Source organism: Fusarium poae, chromosome 1 (assembly GCF_019609905.1).
Source record: "Fusarium poae strain DAOMC 252244 chromosome 1, whole genome shotgun sequence".
Classification (NCBI taxonomy): Eukaryota; Fungi; Ascomycota; class Sordariomycetes; order Hypocreales; family Nectriaceae; genus Fusarium; species Fusarium poae.
Genome location: NC_058399.1, coordinates 6810988 through 6832487, shown reverse-complemented (window position 1 = coordinate 6832487; position 21500 = coordinate 6810988). Strand labels below are relative to the sequence as shown.

The window sequence follows — 21500 nt, the reverse complement described above, 5'->3', positions numbered from 1 at the left end:
CTTGTAGGGGGAAGCCAAGACGTTACCAGTACGCTCCAACTAACTTGATCAAGTTAGATGTTTGCCTACGTAGGATTTCCTCTTGGAGGGAACCGACGGTAGTTGTGGGCACTCTGTGTGAGCTGGGCTGATACCGATTCGCTGCGTGTACGAGAATAGAGCATGATCTTCAGATGAGATTGATGCAGGAGGTCAACGACTGGCCGATGCGGCTATGCAGCGACATGCTCGATCACCGCGCTCGCTTGTTCAGGGGAATATCGAAAAGCCAGGAGACTTATCATATGGATTGACAGTGGCTGCCCTGGCTACCTGGCACTGGTGGTCGATCAACGGAAATAGCAGAATCGTTATCGAATTCCAGTGTCGATCTTTGGAAGGAATTCCTGGGTTTTCGGAACAAGAGGCAATTTGACAACGCCACGTTTGGCGAACAGGTACAGTACAGTAGTCCAAAGCAGTAAAGTTGGCCGACGGGAGGCCTACTAGAGTGTGGATAGAACTTGTTTCCAGAGCACTAGAGAACGAAATGAGATGTCAGAATGAGGCGAATTCCATCATATGAGCTGCTAGGTAATCGGAAATGCTAAAAGTTGGTGGAAATAACACGACGTTGGTGTGTTTCCGCGGAATGCCCAAATGATTGATGTGCATGCATGCATGGATGGGCAAGAAGGTTTACAGTGACATTTTGGACGTGTTGGCGCCAAGAAATGCCATATTTAAGATTATTGATCCACGGTTAAGAGGTGTTGATAGTAGTAGTAATTCTTGTTGTTGTCGTTGTCGTTGCGGGCACTCTCGTAGTCTCGGGGTCTTGGCAAAGGATGGAATAAGTTATCTGGGTACCTACGCATAGACCATTGGTTTTTAGTAGTGACGGATCAAATTTCACATACAACGAGTCTTGGCATGTAATACATCATGCAGTGTCATCACGTGAAATATATTATTTCCCTTATGTACATAGGTACATACATACTGTAGTGCTCTAAAAAGGGGGCATCCCAGATGAGGTCATCTCGGATCAATCCGATAAATCCAACATCTGAGTGCGTCATTTGACTCTGGAATAACTAAAAGAAGACACAAAGGAAGCACAAGACTTTCAGGGTCACCCTCCTCTAGGGTTCCATGCCAAGACTGGGCGGCGGCAACAAGACCTGGTCCGGTATAGTACGGAACCTCGATACCCCAACTCCCGAATCCACGGAACTGGGCAAAGCAAAAAACGACAACTAACGCACCGTAAAACTAAACTGTTCGGATAACGAGGCAACACTATAGTGCGCCATGGCGTCTTGGTGTGTGGATGAGGCGGCGTAACTGCTAGAGCCTGCAAAAAATGGACGGACCCAACTCTATTTGCCGTCCGCGTCTACAGGTCAACCAGGTTCCCGTCTTAACCTTGACCGACTAAGCAGGGATACAACACGAATGGATGGAGGGACCGAGGACAGAGGGTTGGCCTCAAGATCAGCCAGTCCCCAACACTCAATATGCGTGTTATGTAAATGGCTCGGGCCCCGTTGGTTGTACTTGAGAGACAGAGAGCTGAACCAAAAGGAATCACTCCAGAAGCTTTGATCATAATCGACATGGTTCTTCATCGTCTCCTCTTCCCTCTCCACTGCACTGACTGCATCGAGCCAACAAACCCACAAGCTGAGACTTGACTTTAAGGCTGACAGACAGTCACTATCCATCCCTCCCTCCATCCATCGACAAAAGATCATCCACCATCTCCCCCGATACAGATGCACAGATACAGTCACGGTACAGTACATACAGAGTATAAGACTGTCACATCTATCGACACAGCCTCATGCCAAGAGAGCTTGTTACCTGAGGCCAAGGACTCGATCAAGTAAGCAAAGCTCGGCACTGTAGATTATACACTATACCGCGGATCGGTAGTTGCATTTGCATACCTTTCTCTCTCTATACAACAGTGTACTGCAGTGCCTCAGTGGAATTGCCAATTAATAAGTACATGCCCTAGGTGTAGACTAGGTATTTTTTATCCCTCTTCCCTTTTTTAGAGAAAGGCGAGACCAAGACCCAAGACCCCAAGAAAGAGAAAGGAAGAGAAAAAAAAGTCCAAGCACAATCCATACCAAGACAAGAATTTGCTTGCACAAGTTGAGACAGGGACAAGCAGACGAAAAGAAGCGGGGGGTGGGTTTTCTTTTTAACAACCTGCCCAGCCAGACACAAGATAACACAAACATCAAAAACCTCTTACACATCATCTCTCTTCTTTCTTACCTCGCCTTGTCTTGCATGTACTAATACCCATACCCATACCTATCCCCATACTTACTTATACTTATACCCATCCCCATACATACATACATACATACATATACATATACACAGACACAACACATCATCCCACCCATGCCTGTCTTGTTCTGAAAAATAAGGACATGGCAAAAAGATTTGTACCTACTCCATCGGTCTCGTATTCTCCCACATCAACACTACATCACGACACCCTCAAATGGAAATCATCACACCCCAGGACTACCAGAACAACTCCCGCAAGCGACAACGTCGTAGCCTTCGTCCCTGCGACGCTTGTCGGAAGCGCAAGACTCGCTGCGTCACAAAAGATGGTGACGGTGACTGCGTCCATTGTCAGCTGAGAGCTACACCGTGTACCTTTCAGCACGATCCCCCAGAGCGACAGGTTGCAAGTACCAGCGGGAATAGCAGCAGCACAACCGCCACCGCCCCAGGCATCCAGGAAGAAATCGGCCCAGACGAGATTCCAGGACAGCTTCAGAACCAGACCCAACCTTCAGCCAGGAGTATGAGCCAGCAAAGTCGTAAAGAGTCTCGGGACGAAGTTCAGTCCGTCTACTCCGTCCCCTCGATCCAGCCATTCCTCTCCCCTGCTGAGACGCGCGCTTCTGCTGATAGTGGTATGCCTATTGCTCCGCCATCGGTGCTTGTTCCCGAGCTTGGTCCCCTGGATCGCACTATGGGGTGCTCGTCTACGCGCTTCGCCGAACTCTATGGTCTTGGAAGTGACATGGAGCCCATACTAATGCGACATCGTCCCTACGATCCTCAAACCCACGAGTTTAGCCTTGATACGCATGCCATCCGCCGTGTGCTCGAGAGGGATGACGGCCAGGAGTATCCCTTGACGTTTCACATGGCTCGAGATGAAAAAGCAGTTGACGGTGATCCCACCTTTTCCCAGGTCGACGCTATCGAGAGTTGCGTTCGCCCCCATGGCCCAAGTCTAGTTGAGCTCTTCTGGAGACACGTTCAGCCGTGCTATCCCATCCTCTCCAAGGACCCCTTCACCCTTGCCTATAGCCAGTCTTACCGGCGCATACCCGCGGCCCTCCTCGGAGCCATCTATCTATCCGCTATCCGCTGGTGGACCTATGACCCTGAACTCTCCATTAGAAGTCCCCCGGATGCTGCCCTACTGCGTAGGATGCTCCGGACGGCCATCCCGGCGTCCTACCACCGCCCAAAGCTCAGTTCCATACAGGCTGCCCTGCTCCTCCTCCAATGCCAGCCCGAGGACCCCCTCAACCCGGACCATACCTTCCAATGGGGCCTGACATGCCAGGCGCTCGCTATCGGTCAATGTCTTGGTCTTCACCTTGATGCCAGCAACTGGACTATTCCCCAATGGGAGCGCAACGTTCGTAAGCGTCTCAGCTGGGCGCTATTCCTGCAGGACCGCTGGACTGCATTGGCTTACGGACGACCTGTTCACATTCACGACGATGACTGGACAGTTGGCGATCTTACTTCGGCTGATTTTTCGGATTTTGAAAATGAGGTCCCCAACGCTCCCTCAGCTTCGGGATCTGTTTCTAGTTCCGTTTCTGTTTCTGGCTCCGACGATGATCGGAGATCGATCGCCTACACTGGTATGACGCAGTATATACAGATGGTGCGGTTGACGCAGATTCTATCAGTTGTCTACTCCAACTTCTACACAGCTCGTACCTGTCGAGAGCAGGACACGGTGATCCTTTTTGAAAAGGCCCGGCCTCTTTTCGAGATGTTGACGAACTGGTACCACACCATCCCGCCAACACTGCAGATGAATGTTATCTACCAGCGCAAGTTGTGTTTCCACGGATACTTGCACTTCTCATACTATGGCGTTGTCATGACCCTTCTGCGCCGCCTGATTCGCTCTACAGCCCTCCCGCCACGCTGTTCGGACGATCGAGTGCTCTCCAGCATTCGCCAGATTGCTCTCCAAACTGCCCAGAGCGCGATAAGCTTCGTAATAAGCTTGAGGCCTGACCATCTCGAAGCATTCTGGTACTTTACATCACCCTACCTCTTCTCGCTCCTCGGCTCATTTACCACCCTACTTCTTGTCACCTCACTATCTTCCCAAGAACGACATTTCTGGCAAGAAACCCTAAACTCGTATCTCTGGAATCTTCGCATGATGAGCAAAAGTCATCAGCCAATGCAATATGCTGTGAATCGTCTCGAGGGCGCCATCCTGCGCGGTCTAGAGCACTCTCTGGCGGTCAACTTGAACGAACCGCTCAATGACAAAGTTAGCCCCATGATGGGGAATTATGCTTCAGATGTATATGAATACACCGATTTTGGTGACTGGGACCTGGCGGCTGGCGCAACAGGTCCATATGATCTTCTTAGCGGGTTGGTTATCCAGCCGAATCCCATGATGCCACAAGACGATCTGGGATGAGAGCTGCAAAGAGAATAATCTTGCGGCGAGGAAGGTTAATAGAAGAATTACTCGGCGTCTTCGAGATTGTCCGACTCGGCTAAGCCGTCTTTGCTGCACATCGAATGACGCATATTAATATCAACTAAATCAACCATGCCATCTTCCACATACCATCCCACCCTACGGACGCCACAACGGTCGTTGTCTGTCCAGTTAGGTGGTGTAGGTAATCGAAAGCTTAGTGCTCGCCCCCCGCAAAATACCTCCACGATTTGACCTCTCAAAAAGAGGAAGACCCCGTCGATAAGGCTGACATTGTCATGTCGCACCAGCTCGGGTCCGTCGACAGGTCGTGGAATGTGCATACGGTACTGGTCAGCCCAGAAATCATCCAGGGGAGGGAAGTCCGTCATGAGCGCGACAGAAAAGAGGCCATTTCCTTGAGGACTGAACTGCAAGCGATGGCCCTTTCCAGTGCTATCAATTTGCAGCATGACTCCAAAAGTGTGAGCATCACATGCTGCGACTTTAAAGTCGACCATGAGATGTCGTTTCCACTCTGCTGCCCCTAGTTCGGGATAATGTGTCGCTGTCGTCCCGAGAGAACAAAGATACAAGCTGGGAGCAGCATCACCCGGCGACACAGGTCTAGAAGTTCGCCATATATAACTTCGAAACTCTTGAGAGGCGTCAATGCGCAAACAGGCGTTGTTATCTGCCCACATAACTCTGGTGATACCGAGATCGCCTCCCCAGAGCCACTTGTTTTCGTCGTCCGCATAGTCGCCAATCCAGCCAAAGCAGATCCTCTTGTCAGGGTCTCCAGCCTTTGGGCATGATTTGGCTGCATACCAACGGCGTCCGTCCAAGCGTCCATGTGACCCGTCGCGTGGAACGCGGAATGGACCATATGGAGTGTCGGCCATGCGATAGACTGTTCCTGCATTTGGTGCGTGGAAGCGTGAATATACCAGGTACCACTTTCCATTTGGCATCGTGAACAACTCTGGACATTCTGGGCAAAAGACGTCGTTGGGGGCATACAAAGGCTCCGGGGATACTGTCCAAGCCTCAAGATCCGGTGAAGTCAATAGGGCTATGCATCCACGACTCCAATACGGGCCATTGGCGAGTCGAGTGCCGACAAGCATCCAATATCTTCCTTCGGCGCGGTTGAAAAAGACAAACGGATCACGAAAGTCAATACGCTCAAACTTGTCCAGTCCATTGCCGAGAATAGTGATTGGCTTTGATGTCGAATTGAACCTTGTGCCATGACGGTCAAGAGCCTTGGTGTGAAGGATCGTTTGTTGGCCATTTCGAGACAGATTATATCCTGTATAGAAGATATTCATGTTCTGATCCAAATCGAGCACGGCACATCCCGTCCAGACGCCATCAGCGTCAGGGTCGGTACTTGACTCTCCGGGGGATATCACAGGTTGAGGATCCCGTTCCCATTCGAGGAGGTTTGTTGATCGCAAGCGGGACCATGTTGTTCTCAGTCGCTGAGGATGGTGTTTTGTGGATGGCGGTGTACTGAGGTGAAAGACATGGTATGTGTCGTCAACGAGCAGTGGGATGACATCGGCGGATGCTTGACTGGCTGACGCGCGAGAGTAAGGGCATAGTTCGGGTGGTGGAGTTGGGACTGGGAGTATGGATCGCATAATTATTTGCAGTGAGCTGTCTTGATATGAAGTATATAATAAGTGAGGAATAGTCTGATTATCAAGGTGGACGATACTGTTTGTTATTAGCCTAGAATGAATGATAGGAATAATAAAGTAAAGCAACGTCTTCTGTTTATATCCATTTTAAAAGAAACCTTGGCATATGAATAGGTATAGGAAGGTATGGGTATGGCTATATGTAGATATGGTCGAAGCTTCCACGCTGTTTAGATATCGAATGGAGTTCCCCGATTCATGTACATGGTCAGGGCGTCGGGGGATTGACTCTTTGAACATGACTCTCCAACTGGAACATTATCACTTTTGAAGAGGGGTAAAAAGGGAGAAGATCACATAACAAGGCAGAACATGTCTGGGCAGGCACCAGGGGGGGGGGATCATCCAAGAAATAAAAGAGAGGATTGGAAGTTGTATCCATACTCTGTACTGGCTGTGAACAGTTATTAGTTTATCGCGTCGGCAGCAAGGTATCAAAATGAACCTTTTTAGAAAATGCCCCGGCACGGCGCTGCCCGAACGAGTCAAGCTTCTAGACCCTTGCTCAAACTTTATTTCGATGATCCTAACTTGCACGGGTTTAGCTTAGGCTTCGATGAAGAATGCCCAAGTCCCGAGCCTCTAACCTGATCCTGAATAGTAAGGACCCGAACAGAGACATTATTACTCTGAATTCATGACTAGGTAGAACAATAATGAGGCGTACGGGAGAATACGTTCTAGAATTAAAACATCAGCTTAATATCAGCCAAAGCCTCAAAAGCCATTGCAAGGTAGGGTACAGGATAAGAAAAAAGGGGGGGATTGAAAGGGAACTTTTGTTGGTAGACATCATGATCAGGCCAAGACAAACTCGTGATTCAGTCATTTTTCGTATGTGACGTTGTATTCTTTCCGGAGCCTCTCTTTTTCTCCTCCTTCTTCTCCCTCATCAACGTCAAAGTATCCATCACAGTCTCTTTCTTCAAGGATACCATCCCCATTTGATCCACTCACTAATCAATCTACTGCATCGGAACCGCAATTGCAATCTCCCCCCCCTCCCTCATCTAAAACCCTACTAAACATAGTCAACTAAACCCAGAAAGCCTTTGCCGGCTTACAGAGAGAGAGAGAGCAAAGGCCAAGGCACGGGAGGAAGAAAGAGTATCCTCCCTTTCAGCCCTGTCGATGCCAGCGCGCCAGACTTCTTTCTATTTCCCGCGGAGAAATAGTGATTGCAAAACAAACAGAAACTGAGTCAAGAGAAAGTTACAAACAGAGTAGGAACATGTTCTTCCGGATCAGACATCCCTACGTCTGGCTCTGCTGCGGCTTTGCGGCTTTGGGTGCTTGTCTGTATGGTTATGAGGGCGTCTACTTTACCGGGGTTTCGACTCTCGGTATGTTAATTTTCTCCATTTGTCTAAAACTAAATTAAACCAGATACTAGTGCTGTTTAGCTGATACCATCAAAAGATGTCTTTATACGCGACTTTGGCACACCAGTACCTGGTGCTCAGGGCGAATATGAGATCTCCCCCACCGCCCTGGCTGTCACGACGAGCATGATTAACGTGGGCGAGTTGGTGGGATCGCTATTGGCAGCTCCCATCAACGACCTATTCGGCCGAAAGGGAGCATTCATGTCCGGCGCCATCACTGTCATCATCGGTGTTGTAATGCAACTTTCCACCACCTCTAGTCGTGCTCTCATCACAGCCGGGAGAGCCATCTCAGGGTTTGGCGTGGGTAACTTTTCTGCTACTTCGCCTTTGTATATGGGAGTATGTCTATTTGAAACTATGTGAAACATGTTCGTTTTTTTGCTTATTAGTGATCAAATTGTAGGAGATTGCGCCAGAGGGGTTGAGAAGTCCACTTCTTATGTGCTGGCAACTTGTCTTGTCTATATCGCAGATCATCGCTGCTGGTATAAACCGAAGTGTGATCCACAACGACACCACCTTTGCGTATCGATTCCCCATTGGGTTTCAGTTGATATTTCCATTGATACTGCTCCTTGGTATCACTTGGCTACCAGAGTCGCCGCGATGGTTATTACGCCGTGGACAACATGATAAAGCGATGCACTCTCTGCGTGTCCTTCATCGCGAGGACAAGCAGTACGATTGTCAAGCCGTGATTCGGAGTATCGAAAAAGACTCTGCGAAAGATAACGCCGATGATGCAGAGAGCGCATGGATGCAACTTATAACAGATCCTGTTGAGCGTCGTAAAGTTATTCACAGCGCCGGCGCTCTGGTCGCTCAGCAAATTAACGGGATTCAGTGGTTCTACTATTTCGGTACTATCTTTTCCAAGGCAATTGGTCTGCGCGACCCATTCCTCATGACGCTTATTGTCTTTATTATCCAAGTCTTTGTCGTCCTTGCGGCGGTGTTACTGGCTAACAAGATCCCAAGACGACCTCTTTTGCTGATCACTACGGGAATTATGACTGTGTCTATCTTTGTAGTTGGGTGTTTGGGTATTCCTGGTGGACAACCAAGTGAGACGGTAGGAAAGGTGATTATCAGTTTTGTTATTATTGAGATTGTGGCCTTCAACTTTGCTTGGGGACCTCTCGGCTGGACAATTGTGAGTATCTCTACCTTCCCCGATGCTTTTCTAACATGATACCCCAGGCTTCTGAAATGGCAGTCGGGAGAAACCGCAACAAAATCTACGCCGTCGCTGTTGCTTCGTTCTGGATCACAGTCTGGGTCACAGTTTTTACCCTGCCTTATCTGTACTACTCTGCGGATCTCGGTCCTAAGACAGGTTTCGTATACACAGGTCTCTGTTTCGTCACATTGACCTATGTGTACTTTTGTGTTGGCGAAGTCACAGGACGTAGCATTGAGGAGATTAATGGTTTCTTCAGAGATGGTATTCCTGCGCGTCACTGGAAGAAGCAGCCGTTTGGTGAAGCACGGAATCCTCCAAATGTGAGCGTCGTCGAGGTTCAGGGACAGGAAAAAATTGCTAATCATTGAAACGAGTTATGAATTATGTACTTGCGATGTCTATACCCATTAGTCTAGTATACTGGCCCCAGTTGACAATCTTGATCCTGAACTATACCCATTCAACGACTCTTTCCAGCTTCTCTAAAGCCGCGGCTGATATACATCCTTTGCGTCGTCACTAGTCTTTGCCCGCCGTTGCAAGCAATAATATTTGGTCTCTCAACGTATCCTGATTGGGGCCGCCCAAAGAGCCATGCCATATCCCCCCCCATTCTATGTTCTGATGGCGGCATCTGGGTGCTCTGGCTTGCAGGTTCCGGTAATGTTGATAAAGAAACTATACCCCCGAAAAGAGGCTGAAGAGGTTCAGGCTCGTAGGCGATAACTGGTGTTTCCAGGTTTGCTCGGCCATAGCCCATAGTGTCTCTTGTGAAACGAGTTGTAAAGCCGACACTTCCCATCCAAGCGCCCTGCCGTCCGCTACTGGGGTATGGCGAGGACGAAGAAGTAGTCTGCTGAACTGACCCGGTGAATTGACTGGCAATTGCTGGATTTGAGGGTCTGCTTGAACTGGGAGGTGCATGAGATGCTTGCCGTGTCAATAGTGCTGGGTTGACAGTCTCCATTTTGAACTGACGTGTATTGGAGTACTTGATTGTATTTAAGTGCAAATGAATTTTTGGTGAAAGGTTTACAACTCGACAGTCACTAGAAGTGTTTCGAAGATAGGTACAGTAATTGGTTTTCTTGGAGACTGTTACACATGGCCGTTGTCCTACCTTCTTATGTAGAAACTTCAGTATTAGTTCTGTCACCAGACTCACTCACACCAACAAACGCCACCATTTCTTTTAATAGGCATTTGTAACTACATCGTGAAACAAACATCTAACAACGAATAGATAGACATAGACATTCTCATATGTGTTTCAAAGACGACCTGTTCTCTTTGTTCTTTGTTCTCTTGGGAGGGGTATCGTCGCTTTGTGTGCGTGCTTAGATTGAAGATGCCGAGAATAACCACCGGCTGCATTCCCGAGAACAAAGAAAATGCGAGACGTAGCTATTTCCGAGTCATCGGTTTATCGTAACGAAATCGGTGTCTTCGAAATCGTTTGTTTGAGTGGCTGGTAGAAAGGCTGGCCTAAAGAAATAGCCTAAGTAGTCGAGTCTAAATAGCCAACACTGATCTAGTGATTTCGTCTCTCGTGCTTCTAGCGTCCCTACTGACTGCAAGCTCATCATAGTGTATCGTTGTGAACCAAAAATAACATTGAAACGTTTATTACGGCACTGAATCCAAGGCACAGTCTAATAGTTGGTGGCGGACCATGCGGGCGTATTACAAACAGCGGAGATGTTCCTCAAAATAAATCTACGTTATACATGAATCTACTCAGACGCTATCCTCCCTGTGCTCAGTAACTGATGCCTTGGCACCAAGCTTGCCGCCCATATCGTCGCTCTCGGTGGGCGCACGGTCATGCACGTAGCCGAACATGACATCCATCTCTTCGAGGGTCTTGCCCTTGGTCTCAGGAAGGAAGAAGAAAGCCCATACAGTGGCGATGATCATCCAGCAGGCGAAGAAGAACCATGTTCCGTAGCCGAAGGACTTGAAGATGTAGGGGAGGGCCTTTGTGATGGCGAATTGAGTGAGCCATTGGACGCAGGCAGCGTATGTACCTGTCAAAGTACGCAGAGCACCAGGGAAGATCTCAGCGGATACAATCCAGGGGATGCCGTTCAGACCAAAAGACCAGCTATTACAGATTAGAACACTGATTATCTCAACAAAAAAGAGGAGGGGAGCTTACAAGACAGAGTATATCATGATCATGGCTGTAGCAGCCTTACCACCAGCGGCAGTTGATGGGGACAACTCCTTGCCCTCGGCGATGATAGAAGCAGGATGTCCAATCTTGACATAAGCACCCACGATCCAAAGACAAGCTGAGCAAAAGGCAGACGAAATGATGGTCGGGTTTCGTCGTCCCCAGATGTCAATGAGAGCACCGTAGAAGATGATAGATGCAACAGCTATTAGGAGTCAGAAAAAGCACGGTGAATAGATATTTGCTGAACATACCCTTGACGAGACCGTAAATTCCAGTGTACAAAGCGACATCCTTGATACCAAGCGATCCGAAAAGAGTGGGAGAGTAGTAATTGATGGCTGTAAGCTGTTAGTTGGATTTGCCATACAGTAAACAACCAAGTGGGTGTTAGTCTTACCAGCAGCACCAGACATATTTTGCAGGGCAAAAGAGCAAAAGACAAGCACAACACGATTTCGCATGCCTTTCTTGGTCAGTTCAGAAATCGCGCCACGAAAAAGAGCCCAAGGTCCTGTTCCGAATCGACTGGCAATGTGAGCCTCATCTGCGAGACGCTTGCGAATCATGTCGAGATCTTCCTGGAGATCTACCACGTTGTCAGTGCCGTCCCTTTTATAAGAGCGCAATACCAAACTTACACTTGTGATCACGAGGGATCTGTCGAAGACTCTCAAGAGCCTTTGTCGCATCTTCCTCACGGTTCTTGCGCATTAACCAAAGAGGACTCTCATGTAAGAAGAAGCCACCAATAAACAACACAGCAGCAGGGGCGATCTGGACAGCCATGGGGACACGCCATGCCGCTGCAGAGTTTGGGTTCATGTTCTGGTTGATGCCGTAGTTGATCCAGAAACCAATCAAAGATCCGGTTTGGTATGTGACTTCGAAAAGGCCAGTGAGAATACCGCGGATGGAAACGATGGAAAGCTCGGCGATGTAACTGGGTACTGTGGCTGTGATGGCTCCGCATGCGACTCCTGTGAGAGCACGGCCGGCGTCTAAAGTTGTTAGATAACGATATCGTCAAGCTCTCAAAGCTGACTTACAGATATAAGACAGTTGATGAGTTGCGGCAGTCATGAGGATAGCGCCAATGAGGAAGACGGCGACATTAGCCTGGAGAGCCCATTTTCGACCAATCTTCTCAGTGACTGTTCAGAGGTATCAGCAATTGTATCCCCAAATTTCAATATGGGAGAACATACTCAAGAAACAGATGATAGCGCCGAAAAAGGCACCAGCCTGGAATGTCGCGGTGATGTTGGACGAAATATCAGCCTGTTGGCTAGGCTGAATGTTGAAATCGCGCTTGAAGCTATCGCGAGCGATTGTGGTACCAATGAAAGCGGAATCGTAACCAAATCTTCCATCCTGTTAGTGGCTTGAACTTTAGGTTAACGATATAAAACTTACAGCAGAGATCCTGTAGCAATAACTGCTGCCTCGGTGTAGAGACGCCAATTGTACACCTCCTTTGGCGTAGGCCGATCTTCGACAGCACGGAAGCCACCCATGATGATGTCTATATCGTGAACAAGTAAATGTTATACTTGAAGCTGGGACGGATTGATTAAGAGATAAGGAGGAAGGAAACCCTGTGGAACCATGTCTTTCAAAAACGTTGGTTGATCCAGGATCAGTAACGGTATTTAAAGCATAATCTCTCCAATTGACAAATCCGGGGGCGTGGGGAAATGGAAACCTGGGGATTGTGTGGAGAAACAGAGTCATCACAAACATGTTTTTCTCTCTCTCTCTTTTACGAGTCATGGTCTCATGCATGAACGATGCAGGGTTCAAGTCTTGGAGAGACCAAACCCGACAGGCGAGCCGAGGCGAGGGGAAAAGGCGATTGGAGGATTGAGTTTGCCGATGCGGGGGAAGACAGCTTAGTCCACTTCTTATAAACAAAATCAAGATATTATATCTCATGATTTCCGAATTCTTTTCGCTCAATCGCCTGAGACGCGGAATTAAAGCGACATATCAAGGCCAAGAATTGGTACAAGACTCATAAAATCTGGCTATTCTATTCCATTGCTATGACTATTACTTGCTGCTAGTTGGATATGACTAAAAGGATCCGAGCAACAGCTGCAACAACAAAATTTGTAGATGCGATTCAAGTAGTAACAACAATTCTCTAAACATTACAACGCATTTGTACTCTCATATAGAGCCAAAGGGAAAAATCGCATGGCTTAAACAACCATTTCTATATCATCCAGAAAGAAATATGAACGCCAAATTTCGTAATATGATAAAATTTTATATATGTCATAAGTTCATCTATAATCCCATCTAGATATCAGAACCCCTCTTACCGAGACCCTTCTCAGTGGCCGAAAGAGGCTCAACAACACTATGAATCCACTCCTGTTTGCTCTCATCAACATACTGAGGGTAAGGCTTCCTGCAGTGGCAGCTGCCAGAGGGGTATCCCAGAAGCTTGGCCACAATCCACTTGGTGCCGTTGATACCACCCTTGGCAAATCCCCATTCCATCTTAGCCAACTCAAGCTGCGCGGCCTCAGCTTCCTTTGTCTTGCCAGCCATGTACAAGTCAAAGATTCGCAAGCAAGTCTTGGGGTACAAGTTTGCGACACCAGTGACTGCTCCTGTGGCACCAACAGATAGTGCTGGGACGAGCCAGTCGCTCTGACCAGCGAGAGCAGTGAACTCCTCTGGCTTATATTGGGCTGCCACACGGGCGACCTTTGCGATACCACCACATGTAAGCTTCACGCCGACAATGTTGGGGTGCTTGGCCAGACGCTCCAGCATTTCTGAGTTGACGTCAAGACCCGCCACAACACCAGGGAAGTTATAGATAACAACAGGAACAGGACTAGCATCCGCGAGCTCTTCGAAGAATGCGACAATAGCATCTTGCGTCATAGCAAAGTGGAAGTAGCTGGGTGTCAGAACGAGCACAAAGTCGGCACCTGCATCCTTAGCAAGTTTTGTCTCGTTGATGGCATCTCTTGTTGTTTGTGAGGAGGTTCCCATTGTGATTGTGATATCGGGGCGACCACAAGAGGTTGCAATCTCGCGCGTCGTTCGGACTAGTCGTGACTTCTCGGCTGCTGACAGTGTGACTGCCTCTCCGTTTGTTCCTGCAATTACGACTGAAGGCCGTTAGTGTGAGTTCGACTATATTTTATGTATATACATACTGCCATCAAGGCCAGAGTTGACTAGGAACTCAATATGGCGACTCTGTTGATCCCAGTTGACTTCTTGGTCGGCATCATTCTGGAACCAAGTCAAAGAAGGGACGTGAATGCCTGGGGGGAAGGCCTTGCCCTTTGCGGAGATTGAGCCCATATTGAATGACTATGATGTAAAGCTGAAGTATTCAAGGTTACGGTGGTGAGAAGATCGATGTCAAGGAAGACAGAATTGGAGTAAGAGGTTGTTGATTGTTGCAAGATGAAGAACAAGCTACCTCGAGGGTTTTGTTCTGAATTTGACGCTGGCCTAGTGGACCCATTGATGCAACGGCATCATGTCATGTTCTAGTTCTGCGATTCGCTAGCCATGGCTTCGACATTTGTCGTGCAAATGCATTAGTAGAGGTCATCCCCAGCTTTCACCCACTTTAGCCTGGTGCGGGGAAGTTGGAGATCACCACATCCGATCGGCTCGACAAGTGTGTGTGGGGCCTCGACCCGACCGTTAAGTAGAACAGTCAAGATCAGTCGCATGACATTGATTAATGGTCCGAGACACCAGCCAAATCAGTAGTTTATATGTCAAAAGCCAAGACAACTAGTGTCATGAGCTTGCAAGTGTCTGACAAATATTCACCGACATCGCGGAACTGACAGCCAGAAACCACCATACCAGGGTCGCAACAAACTATCGAAACCCAGCCTCGACCCGATCTCAGACGATGGCAAAGCTTGAGTTGAAGACCTCGTGCATCACAGATCGAATGTCCATACGTGCCTTGGCCGCGTCTTGCCGAGCCTGGACTTCCTCTAGCACTTGTGCCGTGATACGTGCATTGCCAGCGACCTTCTCCATTCTGAGAATCTGTGTTTTGATCCAAGCCTTTTCGCTAGCGTCTTGCTCCTCCACACCCAGCATCAAAAGAGGCCAAAGCATATTGATGGGAAGTGTGTCATCGGCATCCAAAGCTGCCACAATCTGCCGAGCGAGCTTCCGGATCTGGTCCAAAGCTTCTGACGCCTCTTTCGTTAAAGGCAGGCTCTTATAGGCAACACGATGAAGATGCACTTTGCTGGCGTAATAGTTTGAAAGGTATGTCCGGAAAGCTCGCGTGATGACAAACGCCAGGTGTTTCGAGACGTGAGGCTGCGTCAACTTGCCTGCTACGGCATAGTCCATCAATGGTGGTCGGTGTTCGTACAGAGTGCGTAAATCAGCCGCTATGACAGCACCGATATTCATAACTTCGATTTCGTCTTCAACCGTACCACGCGATCGATGCCATGGATCAATCTTGGAGATCCTGCCCATAAAGCTTTGAACTTTCTGGTAAAACACAACACCTGGTTGATATAACACCTGGAACAATACATCCTCGATATCTTCCGCAGGGTCGTTCTTCGAGATATCGTCGGGCTCCCCATCGAAACTTGCCGGTGATGCTTCCACCAAAAGAACCTCGTCGTCTTTAGTGAGGAACAGGCCATCGCCCCCAGCAGATACTGCCCGCCCATCGAGGAGCCGTATCCAGAGAAGCAATTGCTTCTCTACTTGCGTCAAGCCATGTTTGTTACTCGCTTGGAAAAGAGTATACGCGCGCTTTAAATTCGAATGCGCGGCATCGAGACGACTCTCTAGTATATCGATATAGCCGAGAAAGAATAAGGCTGCAAGGAGATGCTCGCGTTCACGGCTATGTTCAGACATGGACACACCATCATGGCTTGCAACTTCTGCAACGCCACGCTGGTAATGATCATCATCGCTCATAGTCCAGTTCCCGTCTTTTCTGGAAAGCAAAAGATTCGAAAAAGCCATAATTGCGTGACGGACCATGGGGGAGACATTGGCCATTCCGATAACAATCTGTCGCATAGAAATCCATTTCTTCTGAGTCTCGACCTCGGCAATAATGGGAGGGTTGACAGAGCTGGCAAAGAACTCCATCAACCTGTCGCTTCCATCTCTAGTATCGGTTACCCGACTGTCATTGCTGTGTGTTATTGAAGGTGCTTGTAACGGTGTTGCAAATGTCGTCCTGTCTGGAAATGTGACTTGTGGTTGGGCAGCCTGTTTGTGTCAGTACTCTCGTAGTGTAACCATAGAATTTCCTACCAGCATGGGTGTTTCTAGCTCCTGATTCTGGTGCAATTCAGGTGAAGCTTGTTGCCAAAAGTCTCCGTAATCCCACATGAAACTTGCATAATCAAACACTTCGTCCACTGCATGCCCCGATTGGAACACAGATGTTCCCGGTGACGTATCGGTTGGCGACAAACTTTGCTCAAGAGTTTGCGCGAGCGTTCCTGCCGCAGATGCTGGTCTCCTTTGAGCTCCTGAGCGTTGTTGAGGACGCCACTTGCACTCCATATTGAGCCTCTCGCAATGTGAACATCTAGGTCTCTGCTCGTCGCATTTGACTTTTCGCCTCCTATTTTGTGTTTAAAATCAGGGACAAACACATAATTTGAAGTACTATACGTACTTGCATGTTAAACATCCATCGCGTGAGCGGATCTGCCTCCTTGCCGCGATTGTAGGGCGTGTACTTGATGTGCTATGGCTTTGGCTCTGGATACTCACACCGCTTGAAAGGCGTGGAATGAGCGGTCTCCCTCCATTCATATCCATTAGGTCTGTGTGAAATAGAGACTGCTAAGTCCAAGATTGTAGTATGGAACAATGGAATATACTTGAAATTGTATAAGAGGATGGGGAAACTAAAGCCGTCCGTCACCTGACGCGGAGAAGTAAGTTCATTTGTGGGGCTTCCTGTCCCGAAAATCAGGAACTGACGATCAACTGACAGGAAGTCCACATTTACCCCAAGTAGCTGGCATTCTAATTAAATAGACTAATAGGCTAACATTTAATTAATGACTGCAATCTAATCTGTCTCCTGTATGTCAAAATGTTTCTACTGTTATCACCTACATCCATGCGTGGCTTTATGTGTTCGCCCGAGGACCTGGCTGATCAAGAATGTCGTTCTCAGCCATACTTTTTTGGCACCCCTGGCATGACCCAATCTGTCGGTACTACTGATTCAACCCCATACCATAAGATGATAACTTCGCTTGATCGTCATCTATTATTCCCATTCATATCTACTTAGTTTCATTAGTTCTATCTAAGATATTTTTGCAGTATCTTGATAACTGCCTGGTTGGTTGATCTGACCTCTTGCTCGTCGTCACTGCTGTTCCTTACCCGAGCCTTTGACTTACAAAACCTCCAATAAGCTTCCACATACGTCCGTTACCTACCTCAACTTTCTGTTGTACAAGTGCAACCACGTTGCTTAATAAAGCCACATGATTTCCTGCACTCTAATAGCATTTAGAGTATCCAAGTGACGTCAAGCTTTTAAAGAAGGTTCAGCATCACCTGTTCTTATGCCCAGTTTCTATCTTTCCACACTTATCATAACCTAACACCTTCAAATACATCCGACAACCCAACACTTCAAACACTCAACACCTGACACCCAGTTCGCATCTTCCCTAAACAATCATTCCATCATGCCTACAAGAGAAGTGCTCGACCAGTGGGAAGCCATTTCCCCTACTGCTAAAGGCGAGGGCCCTCTCCAGGGCAGAACCACCCGTTCGTTTCTCTTAGTAACTTTCTTCTTCATGCTTTACTGACCGATCGCAAAGCTGCTCAATCTTTAGTCTCCACGCACGAGTGTTTCGCTGCACGACCCAACGCCGAAGGATGTACCCATCCCTATCACGATGGGCGTCTCGAGCCTGGCCAGGTATAAAACCCAGGAATCAAGGCTTTTCATCAGGCTAATTTCTGGAATCAGGACCGTGTTCGTAACAGCGGTGCCCGTACGCCCAACTCCATTCACGCCGATATTATCGCACAGATGGAAGCGAAGCGAGAACGAAAGGAGTCAGAAGCAATTGAGAACAAGAGAAAGCAGTCCGAGATTGCGAGTAAGTGAAAATGAAGAAGGAAACAGGTTGGGGTGTTCAACTTAGTGATGCATGACTCTCGAGTATTTTGAGATGTCATTGTACCTGACGGCAGGGGTATTGCGATGGTTCCGCTGGTTGTAGTTAAGCACGAAGACTTGACGATGTAGTTTGCTACAAGAATGTTCCTATTGCCTCTTTTTAAGTTTATGGCTTATTATTGTGCAAAAATAAGTGCAGAGTAGTCTGGGTCCAATGAAGTACTAAAAATCATATACAGATCTTCTAATATTCTTCTTTATCATACTGGTTTTACGTCTAATCAAATCTATCATCATATCAAACAAGTTGCTTAGTGGCCTTGAGAAAGGTTAACGACAGCCCATTTGCCATTCCATGCCCACTTTCTGGCACCAGAATCACCACCGCCACCCTCAAGTTGCCTCAGCTCTTCATCCTTGCCCTCAGGAAGGCCAACGACAACATCGGCCTTGCAGGTTCGTAGAGACAGAACGTTGACACCTGAAGAGGGACCTAGGGGACCTAGGGCTTCAGTGAATGGTGTAGTTGGGGGCCAAGCAGCCTATACAGTGTCAGTGATGGTCCTTCTCGATTGACAGGAATAACTTACATCAGCTGTGAGCTTACGATAGTTTAGATCTCCCTTAAAGATGACAAGCTCGGCAGGCTTGAGCTCCTCGTGCAACTCGGGGTTCTCGGAGGGCAAGCGCCAGAAGCTTCCGCCATAGGTCCAGTATCGGTTAGGTCGGAGAATAAGTTGTCCTTCGGCGTGGAATGTGGCCCACTCTTGGAAGAGGAACTGGAGATCCTTCTCTCCCTCTTCAGATAGAGGCTCAGGCTTCTTTCCTTGAAGATCTTCGTCCTCTGATGGTGTGTCGTACAATGCACGGGGGTTGGCAACGGCGTTTAGGAGGCCGCTGAAATCGCTGGGTACAACATCTGAGACGAACCAGGGGATAGACTTGGGTCGTAAAACAACCTGGGTAGCAAGACCAGCGGAGAGGAGATAACCGGCCAGGATCATATCAACATACAGTTCGAAGCCGGCATTGTCGAGAACGATATCAACGCGACGCTCTTTCTTACCCTCATTTTGGGCCTTCTTGAGGATCTCATATGCCTTGGGTAGATCGTTGCAAAGAATATTTTTCTCGGCCGCCTTACGAGCCGAGGAACCCTGCAGCTTCTGAATATCCTCGTAGGTCAAGTTGGTGAGTAGTGACAAGTCAGTCGCGTTACCCCACAGGCAAATCTCAAACATCTCTTGAAAGAGCGTCTTCTCTGCTTCGGGGTCGTGGGTTGAGTCTTTATCGGCGCGGAGTTGCTGAACCAGTTGTCTGTAGTTACTGGCGAGCTCGAGGACAGCGGGTCTTGATGATCGGAAGGTATCCATCTTTTGTCTGGCAAAGATATCATAGTTCTTCCAGTGCTCACTCATACGGAAGATGGAGCTTATGCGCCTATACAGATAACACTCGGAAAAGAGCCATGGCACATCGTACCAGTGAGCATCAGGACCTAGAGCCTCAATCTCCTTGTTGTAGGTCGCAATCTCCTCAGTGAAACCATCATCGGGGATGGGACTATACGAGTCAGTCAGAGGTGATTTCATCGGGGTATAGTTGTATCGTACGTAAGTTTGCGATCGTGTTCGACTTCGTACTTGAGACCCGCCATCTTCTCGATGATCTTCTTGCCCTCGGCTAGTTTCTCGGGGTCGGAGGTCTTGGTAACAGCGCGGTAAACATCGTCAATTCCTTGGGTCTTCAAAAAGTCAGCGGTTACTTCAATGAGGCATATTGGTCCATCTCACCAGAATGACAGGCCATCGCTTCTTGACAGACTCATGAGCGAACGATGTGGGATCGCTAGTCTTGTATTGTGCTGTCGGTCGAGTCAGTCGTGTTCGATGGTAAAGTCGAGAAGCACATACGAGTCTTGGTATCGTGCTCCATATTGATTTGCGTCTTCACTTTCAATTGTAAATATAGAATAGATAACTTTTTTCAACAGATGGAAGATCATCAGGAAGTAACTAGAGATCTCAACTAAACATCATGGAGGGGCACGCGGGGCACTTTTTGGTGGGGCTCAAGATGGGAATCTGACGTCAAACCGCAATTGGAATGCCGAGCTTCTCGGGAAATGTTTGACTTGGGGAACCATTTAAATTGCCAAGTAGGAGAATAAACAGCAATATATTTCTCAGTCATGTAAACGGATACTTTGAAAGAGAAACAACTTGAGATCTAACATTGGACACTGTGTTAACAATATCATTCGGATGTGACAATGTAGAAGTTTTAGAGGTAGATATGGGGTAAGGAGCAGCACTAAAAGATAATGGCGAGTAGGTATCCTGATGAATGGTCGTCGACACAAATTAATTAAACTACAAGGAATAATACATGGATATATCTCAATCCATACCATTGGAATGTATCATCATTCAAGACGACTACATTAAAAAAATACTCTACTCCCTCAAATTTGAGCAACTTACCCCGGACCTTGACCTGCGATCGTGGCTTTCCCGACATTTAAAATCCCAACTATTTGTTGGTTCGTCGGAGGAATGATCAACGAGTAGAACCTCTCTAAGACAAATTTCTATGTTATATCAAAAATGCAGTTATGGGTCCAATGCAAAACTGGTCTCTTCTTTTTACTCTTCACAGACAGACAGTTGCATTACACGATTCAAGAGCATGGGCGTATTAGATGTATCTATGCCCGTCGACCTGTTCCCATTCGATATCTGATATTCAAGGACATATCAGCCAATCATGCTTGCTTTCTCTTCTCGTATAGATAGGAGATGCGATGCTTTAGCTAGCTTTTCGCATATATTGCCCCCATCAGACCAATCCCTGCCAATATCAAGGCCTATTAAACATCCTCCTAGGGCAGACGTGCAGTAAACATCTTCACGACTTCATCGTCCTTGGCCCGCTTGTACTATGCAGAACTGCCATGGGGACTTTGTAGAATAGCCTATCGGGAAAAGGTCAACTACCGCTCGAATTGAATCTGAGAGACCGTCATCTTCCAACAAATCTAGCTTTTTTCGTGAGGAGAACCATGTCAGCCATGATCTCCATCGAATGACATATTCTTGGAAACAACGAAGAAGGTAGCATCCGAAGCCGAATTAGGTAGATCGCCACGTCCGGAGGCACTGAATCAAATTCAAAAACCCATTGCCATCTGGGGAA

At 47.9% G+C, this 21500-nt stretch overlaps 9 protein-coding genes across 9 annotated transcripts; 3 read left to right on the top strand and 6 right to left on the bottom strand.

Annotated features, from left to right (window-relative positions):
• Positions 1–2503: 2503 nt before the first annotated feature.
• On the top strand, positions 2504–4705 carry FPOAC1_002211 (uncharacterized protein; the record flags this gene model as incomplete). The annotated part of the gene is made up of 1 exon (XM_044846793.1): positions 2504–4705. The coding sequence occupies one exon, from the start codon at positions 2504–2506 to the stop codon at positions 4703–4705; it is 2202 nt and encodes a 733-aa protein (XP_044712709.1).
• A 47-nt stretch (positions 4706–4752) lies between these two features.
• FPOAC1_002210 (uncharacterized protein) lies at positions 4753–6357 on the bottom strand (the record flags this gene model as incomplete). Its single annotated transcript, XM_044846792.1, has 1 exon — positions 4753–6357. The coding sequence occupies one exon, from the start codon at positions 6355–6357 to the stop codon at positions 4753–4755; it is 1605 nt and encodes a 534-aa protein (XP_044712708.1).
• Positions 6358–7648: 1291 nt separating this feature from the next.
• FPOAC1_002209 (uncharacterized protein) lies at positions 7649–9368 on the top strand (the record flags this gene model as incomplete). The annotated part of the gene is made up of 5 exons (XM_044846791.1): positions 7649–7760; positions 7837–8144; positions 8209–8958; positions 9006–9308; positions 9363–9368. The coding sequence occupies 5 exons, from the start codon at positions 7649–7651 to the stop codon at positions 9366–9368; spliced, it is 1479 nt and encodes a 492-aa protein (XP_044712707.1).
• Positions 9369–9448: 80 nt separating this feature from the next.
• Positions 9449–9955, bottom strand: FPOAC1_002208 (uncharacterized protein; the record flags this gene model as incomplete). Its single annotated transcript, XM_044846790.1, has 1 exon — positions 9449–9955. One exon carries the CDS (start codon positions 9953–9955, stop codon positions 9449–9451), a length of 507 nt encoding a protein of 168 aa, XP_044712706.1.
• Positions 9956–10725: 770 nt separating this feature from the next.
• FPOAC1_002207 (uncharacterized protein) lies at positions 10726–12681 on the bottom strand (the record flags this gene model as incomplete). Its single annotated transcript, XM_044846789.1, has 8 exons — positions 10726–11092; positions 11147–11369; positions 11419–11505; positions 11565–11753; positions 11806–12165; positions 12214–12318; positions 12373–12530; positions 12581–12681. 8 exons carry the CDS (start codon positions 12679–12681, stop codon positions 10726–10728), a joined length of 1590 nt encoding a protein of 529 aa, XP_044712705.1.
• Positions 12682–13468: 787 nt separating this feature from the next.
• FPOAC1_002206 (uncharacterized protein) lies at positions 13469–14494 on the bottom strand (the record flags this gene model as incomplete). The annotated part of the gene is made up of 2 exons (XM_044846788.1): positions 13469–14295; positions 14344–14494. The coding sequence occupies 2 exons, from the start codon at positions 14492–14494 to the stop codon at positions 13469–13471; spliced, it is 978 nt and encodes a 325-aa protein (XP_044712704.1).
• A 561-nt stretch (positions 14495–15055) lies between these two features.
• Positions 15056–16972, bottom strand: FPOAC1_002205 (uncharacterized protein; the record flags this gene model as incomplete). The annotated part of the gene is made up of 3 exons (XM_044846787.1): positions 15056–16411; positions 16457–16772; positions 16827–16972. The coding sequence occupies 3 exons, from the start codon at positions 16970–16972 to the stop codon at positions 15056–15058; spliced, it is 1818 nt and encodes a 605-aa protein (XP_044712703.1).
• An 890-nt stretch (positions 16973–17862) lies between these two features.
• Positions 17863–18293, top strand: FPOAC1_002204 (uncharacterized protein; the record flags this gene model as incomplete). The annotated part of the gene is made up of 3 exons (XM_044846786.1): positions 17863–17947; positions 18001–18101; positions 18153–18293. The coding sequence occupies 3 exons, from the start codon at positions 17863–17865 to the stop codon at positions 18291–18293; spliced, it is 327 nt and encodes a 108-aa protein (XP_044712702.1).
• Positions 18294–18616: 323 nt separating this feature from the next.
• On the bottom strand, positions 18617–20240 carry FPOAC1_002203 (uncharacterized protein; the record flags this gene model as incomplete). The annotated part of the gene is made up of 6 exons (XM_044846785.1): positions 18617–18847; positions 18896–19745; positions 19788–19868; positions 19919–20049; positions 20099–20169; positions 20219–20240. The coding sequence occupies 6 exons, from the start codon at positions 20238–20240 to the stop codon at positions 18617–18619; spliced, it is 1386 nt and encodes a 461-aa protein (XP_044712701.1).
• Between the last annotated feature and the right edge of the window lie 1260 nt (positions 20241–21500).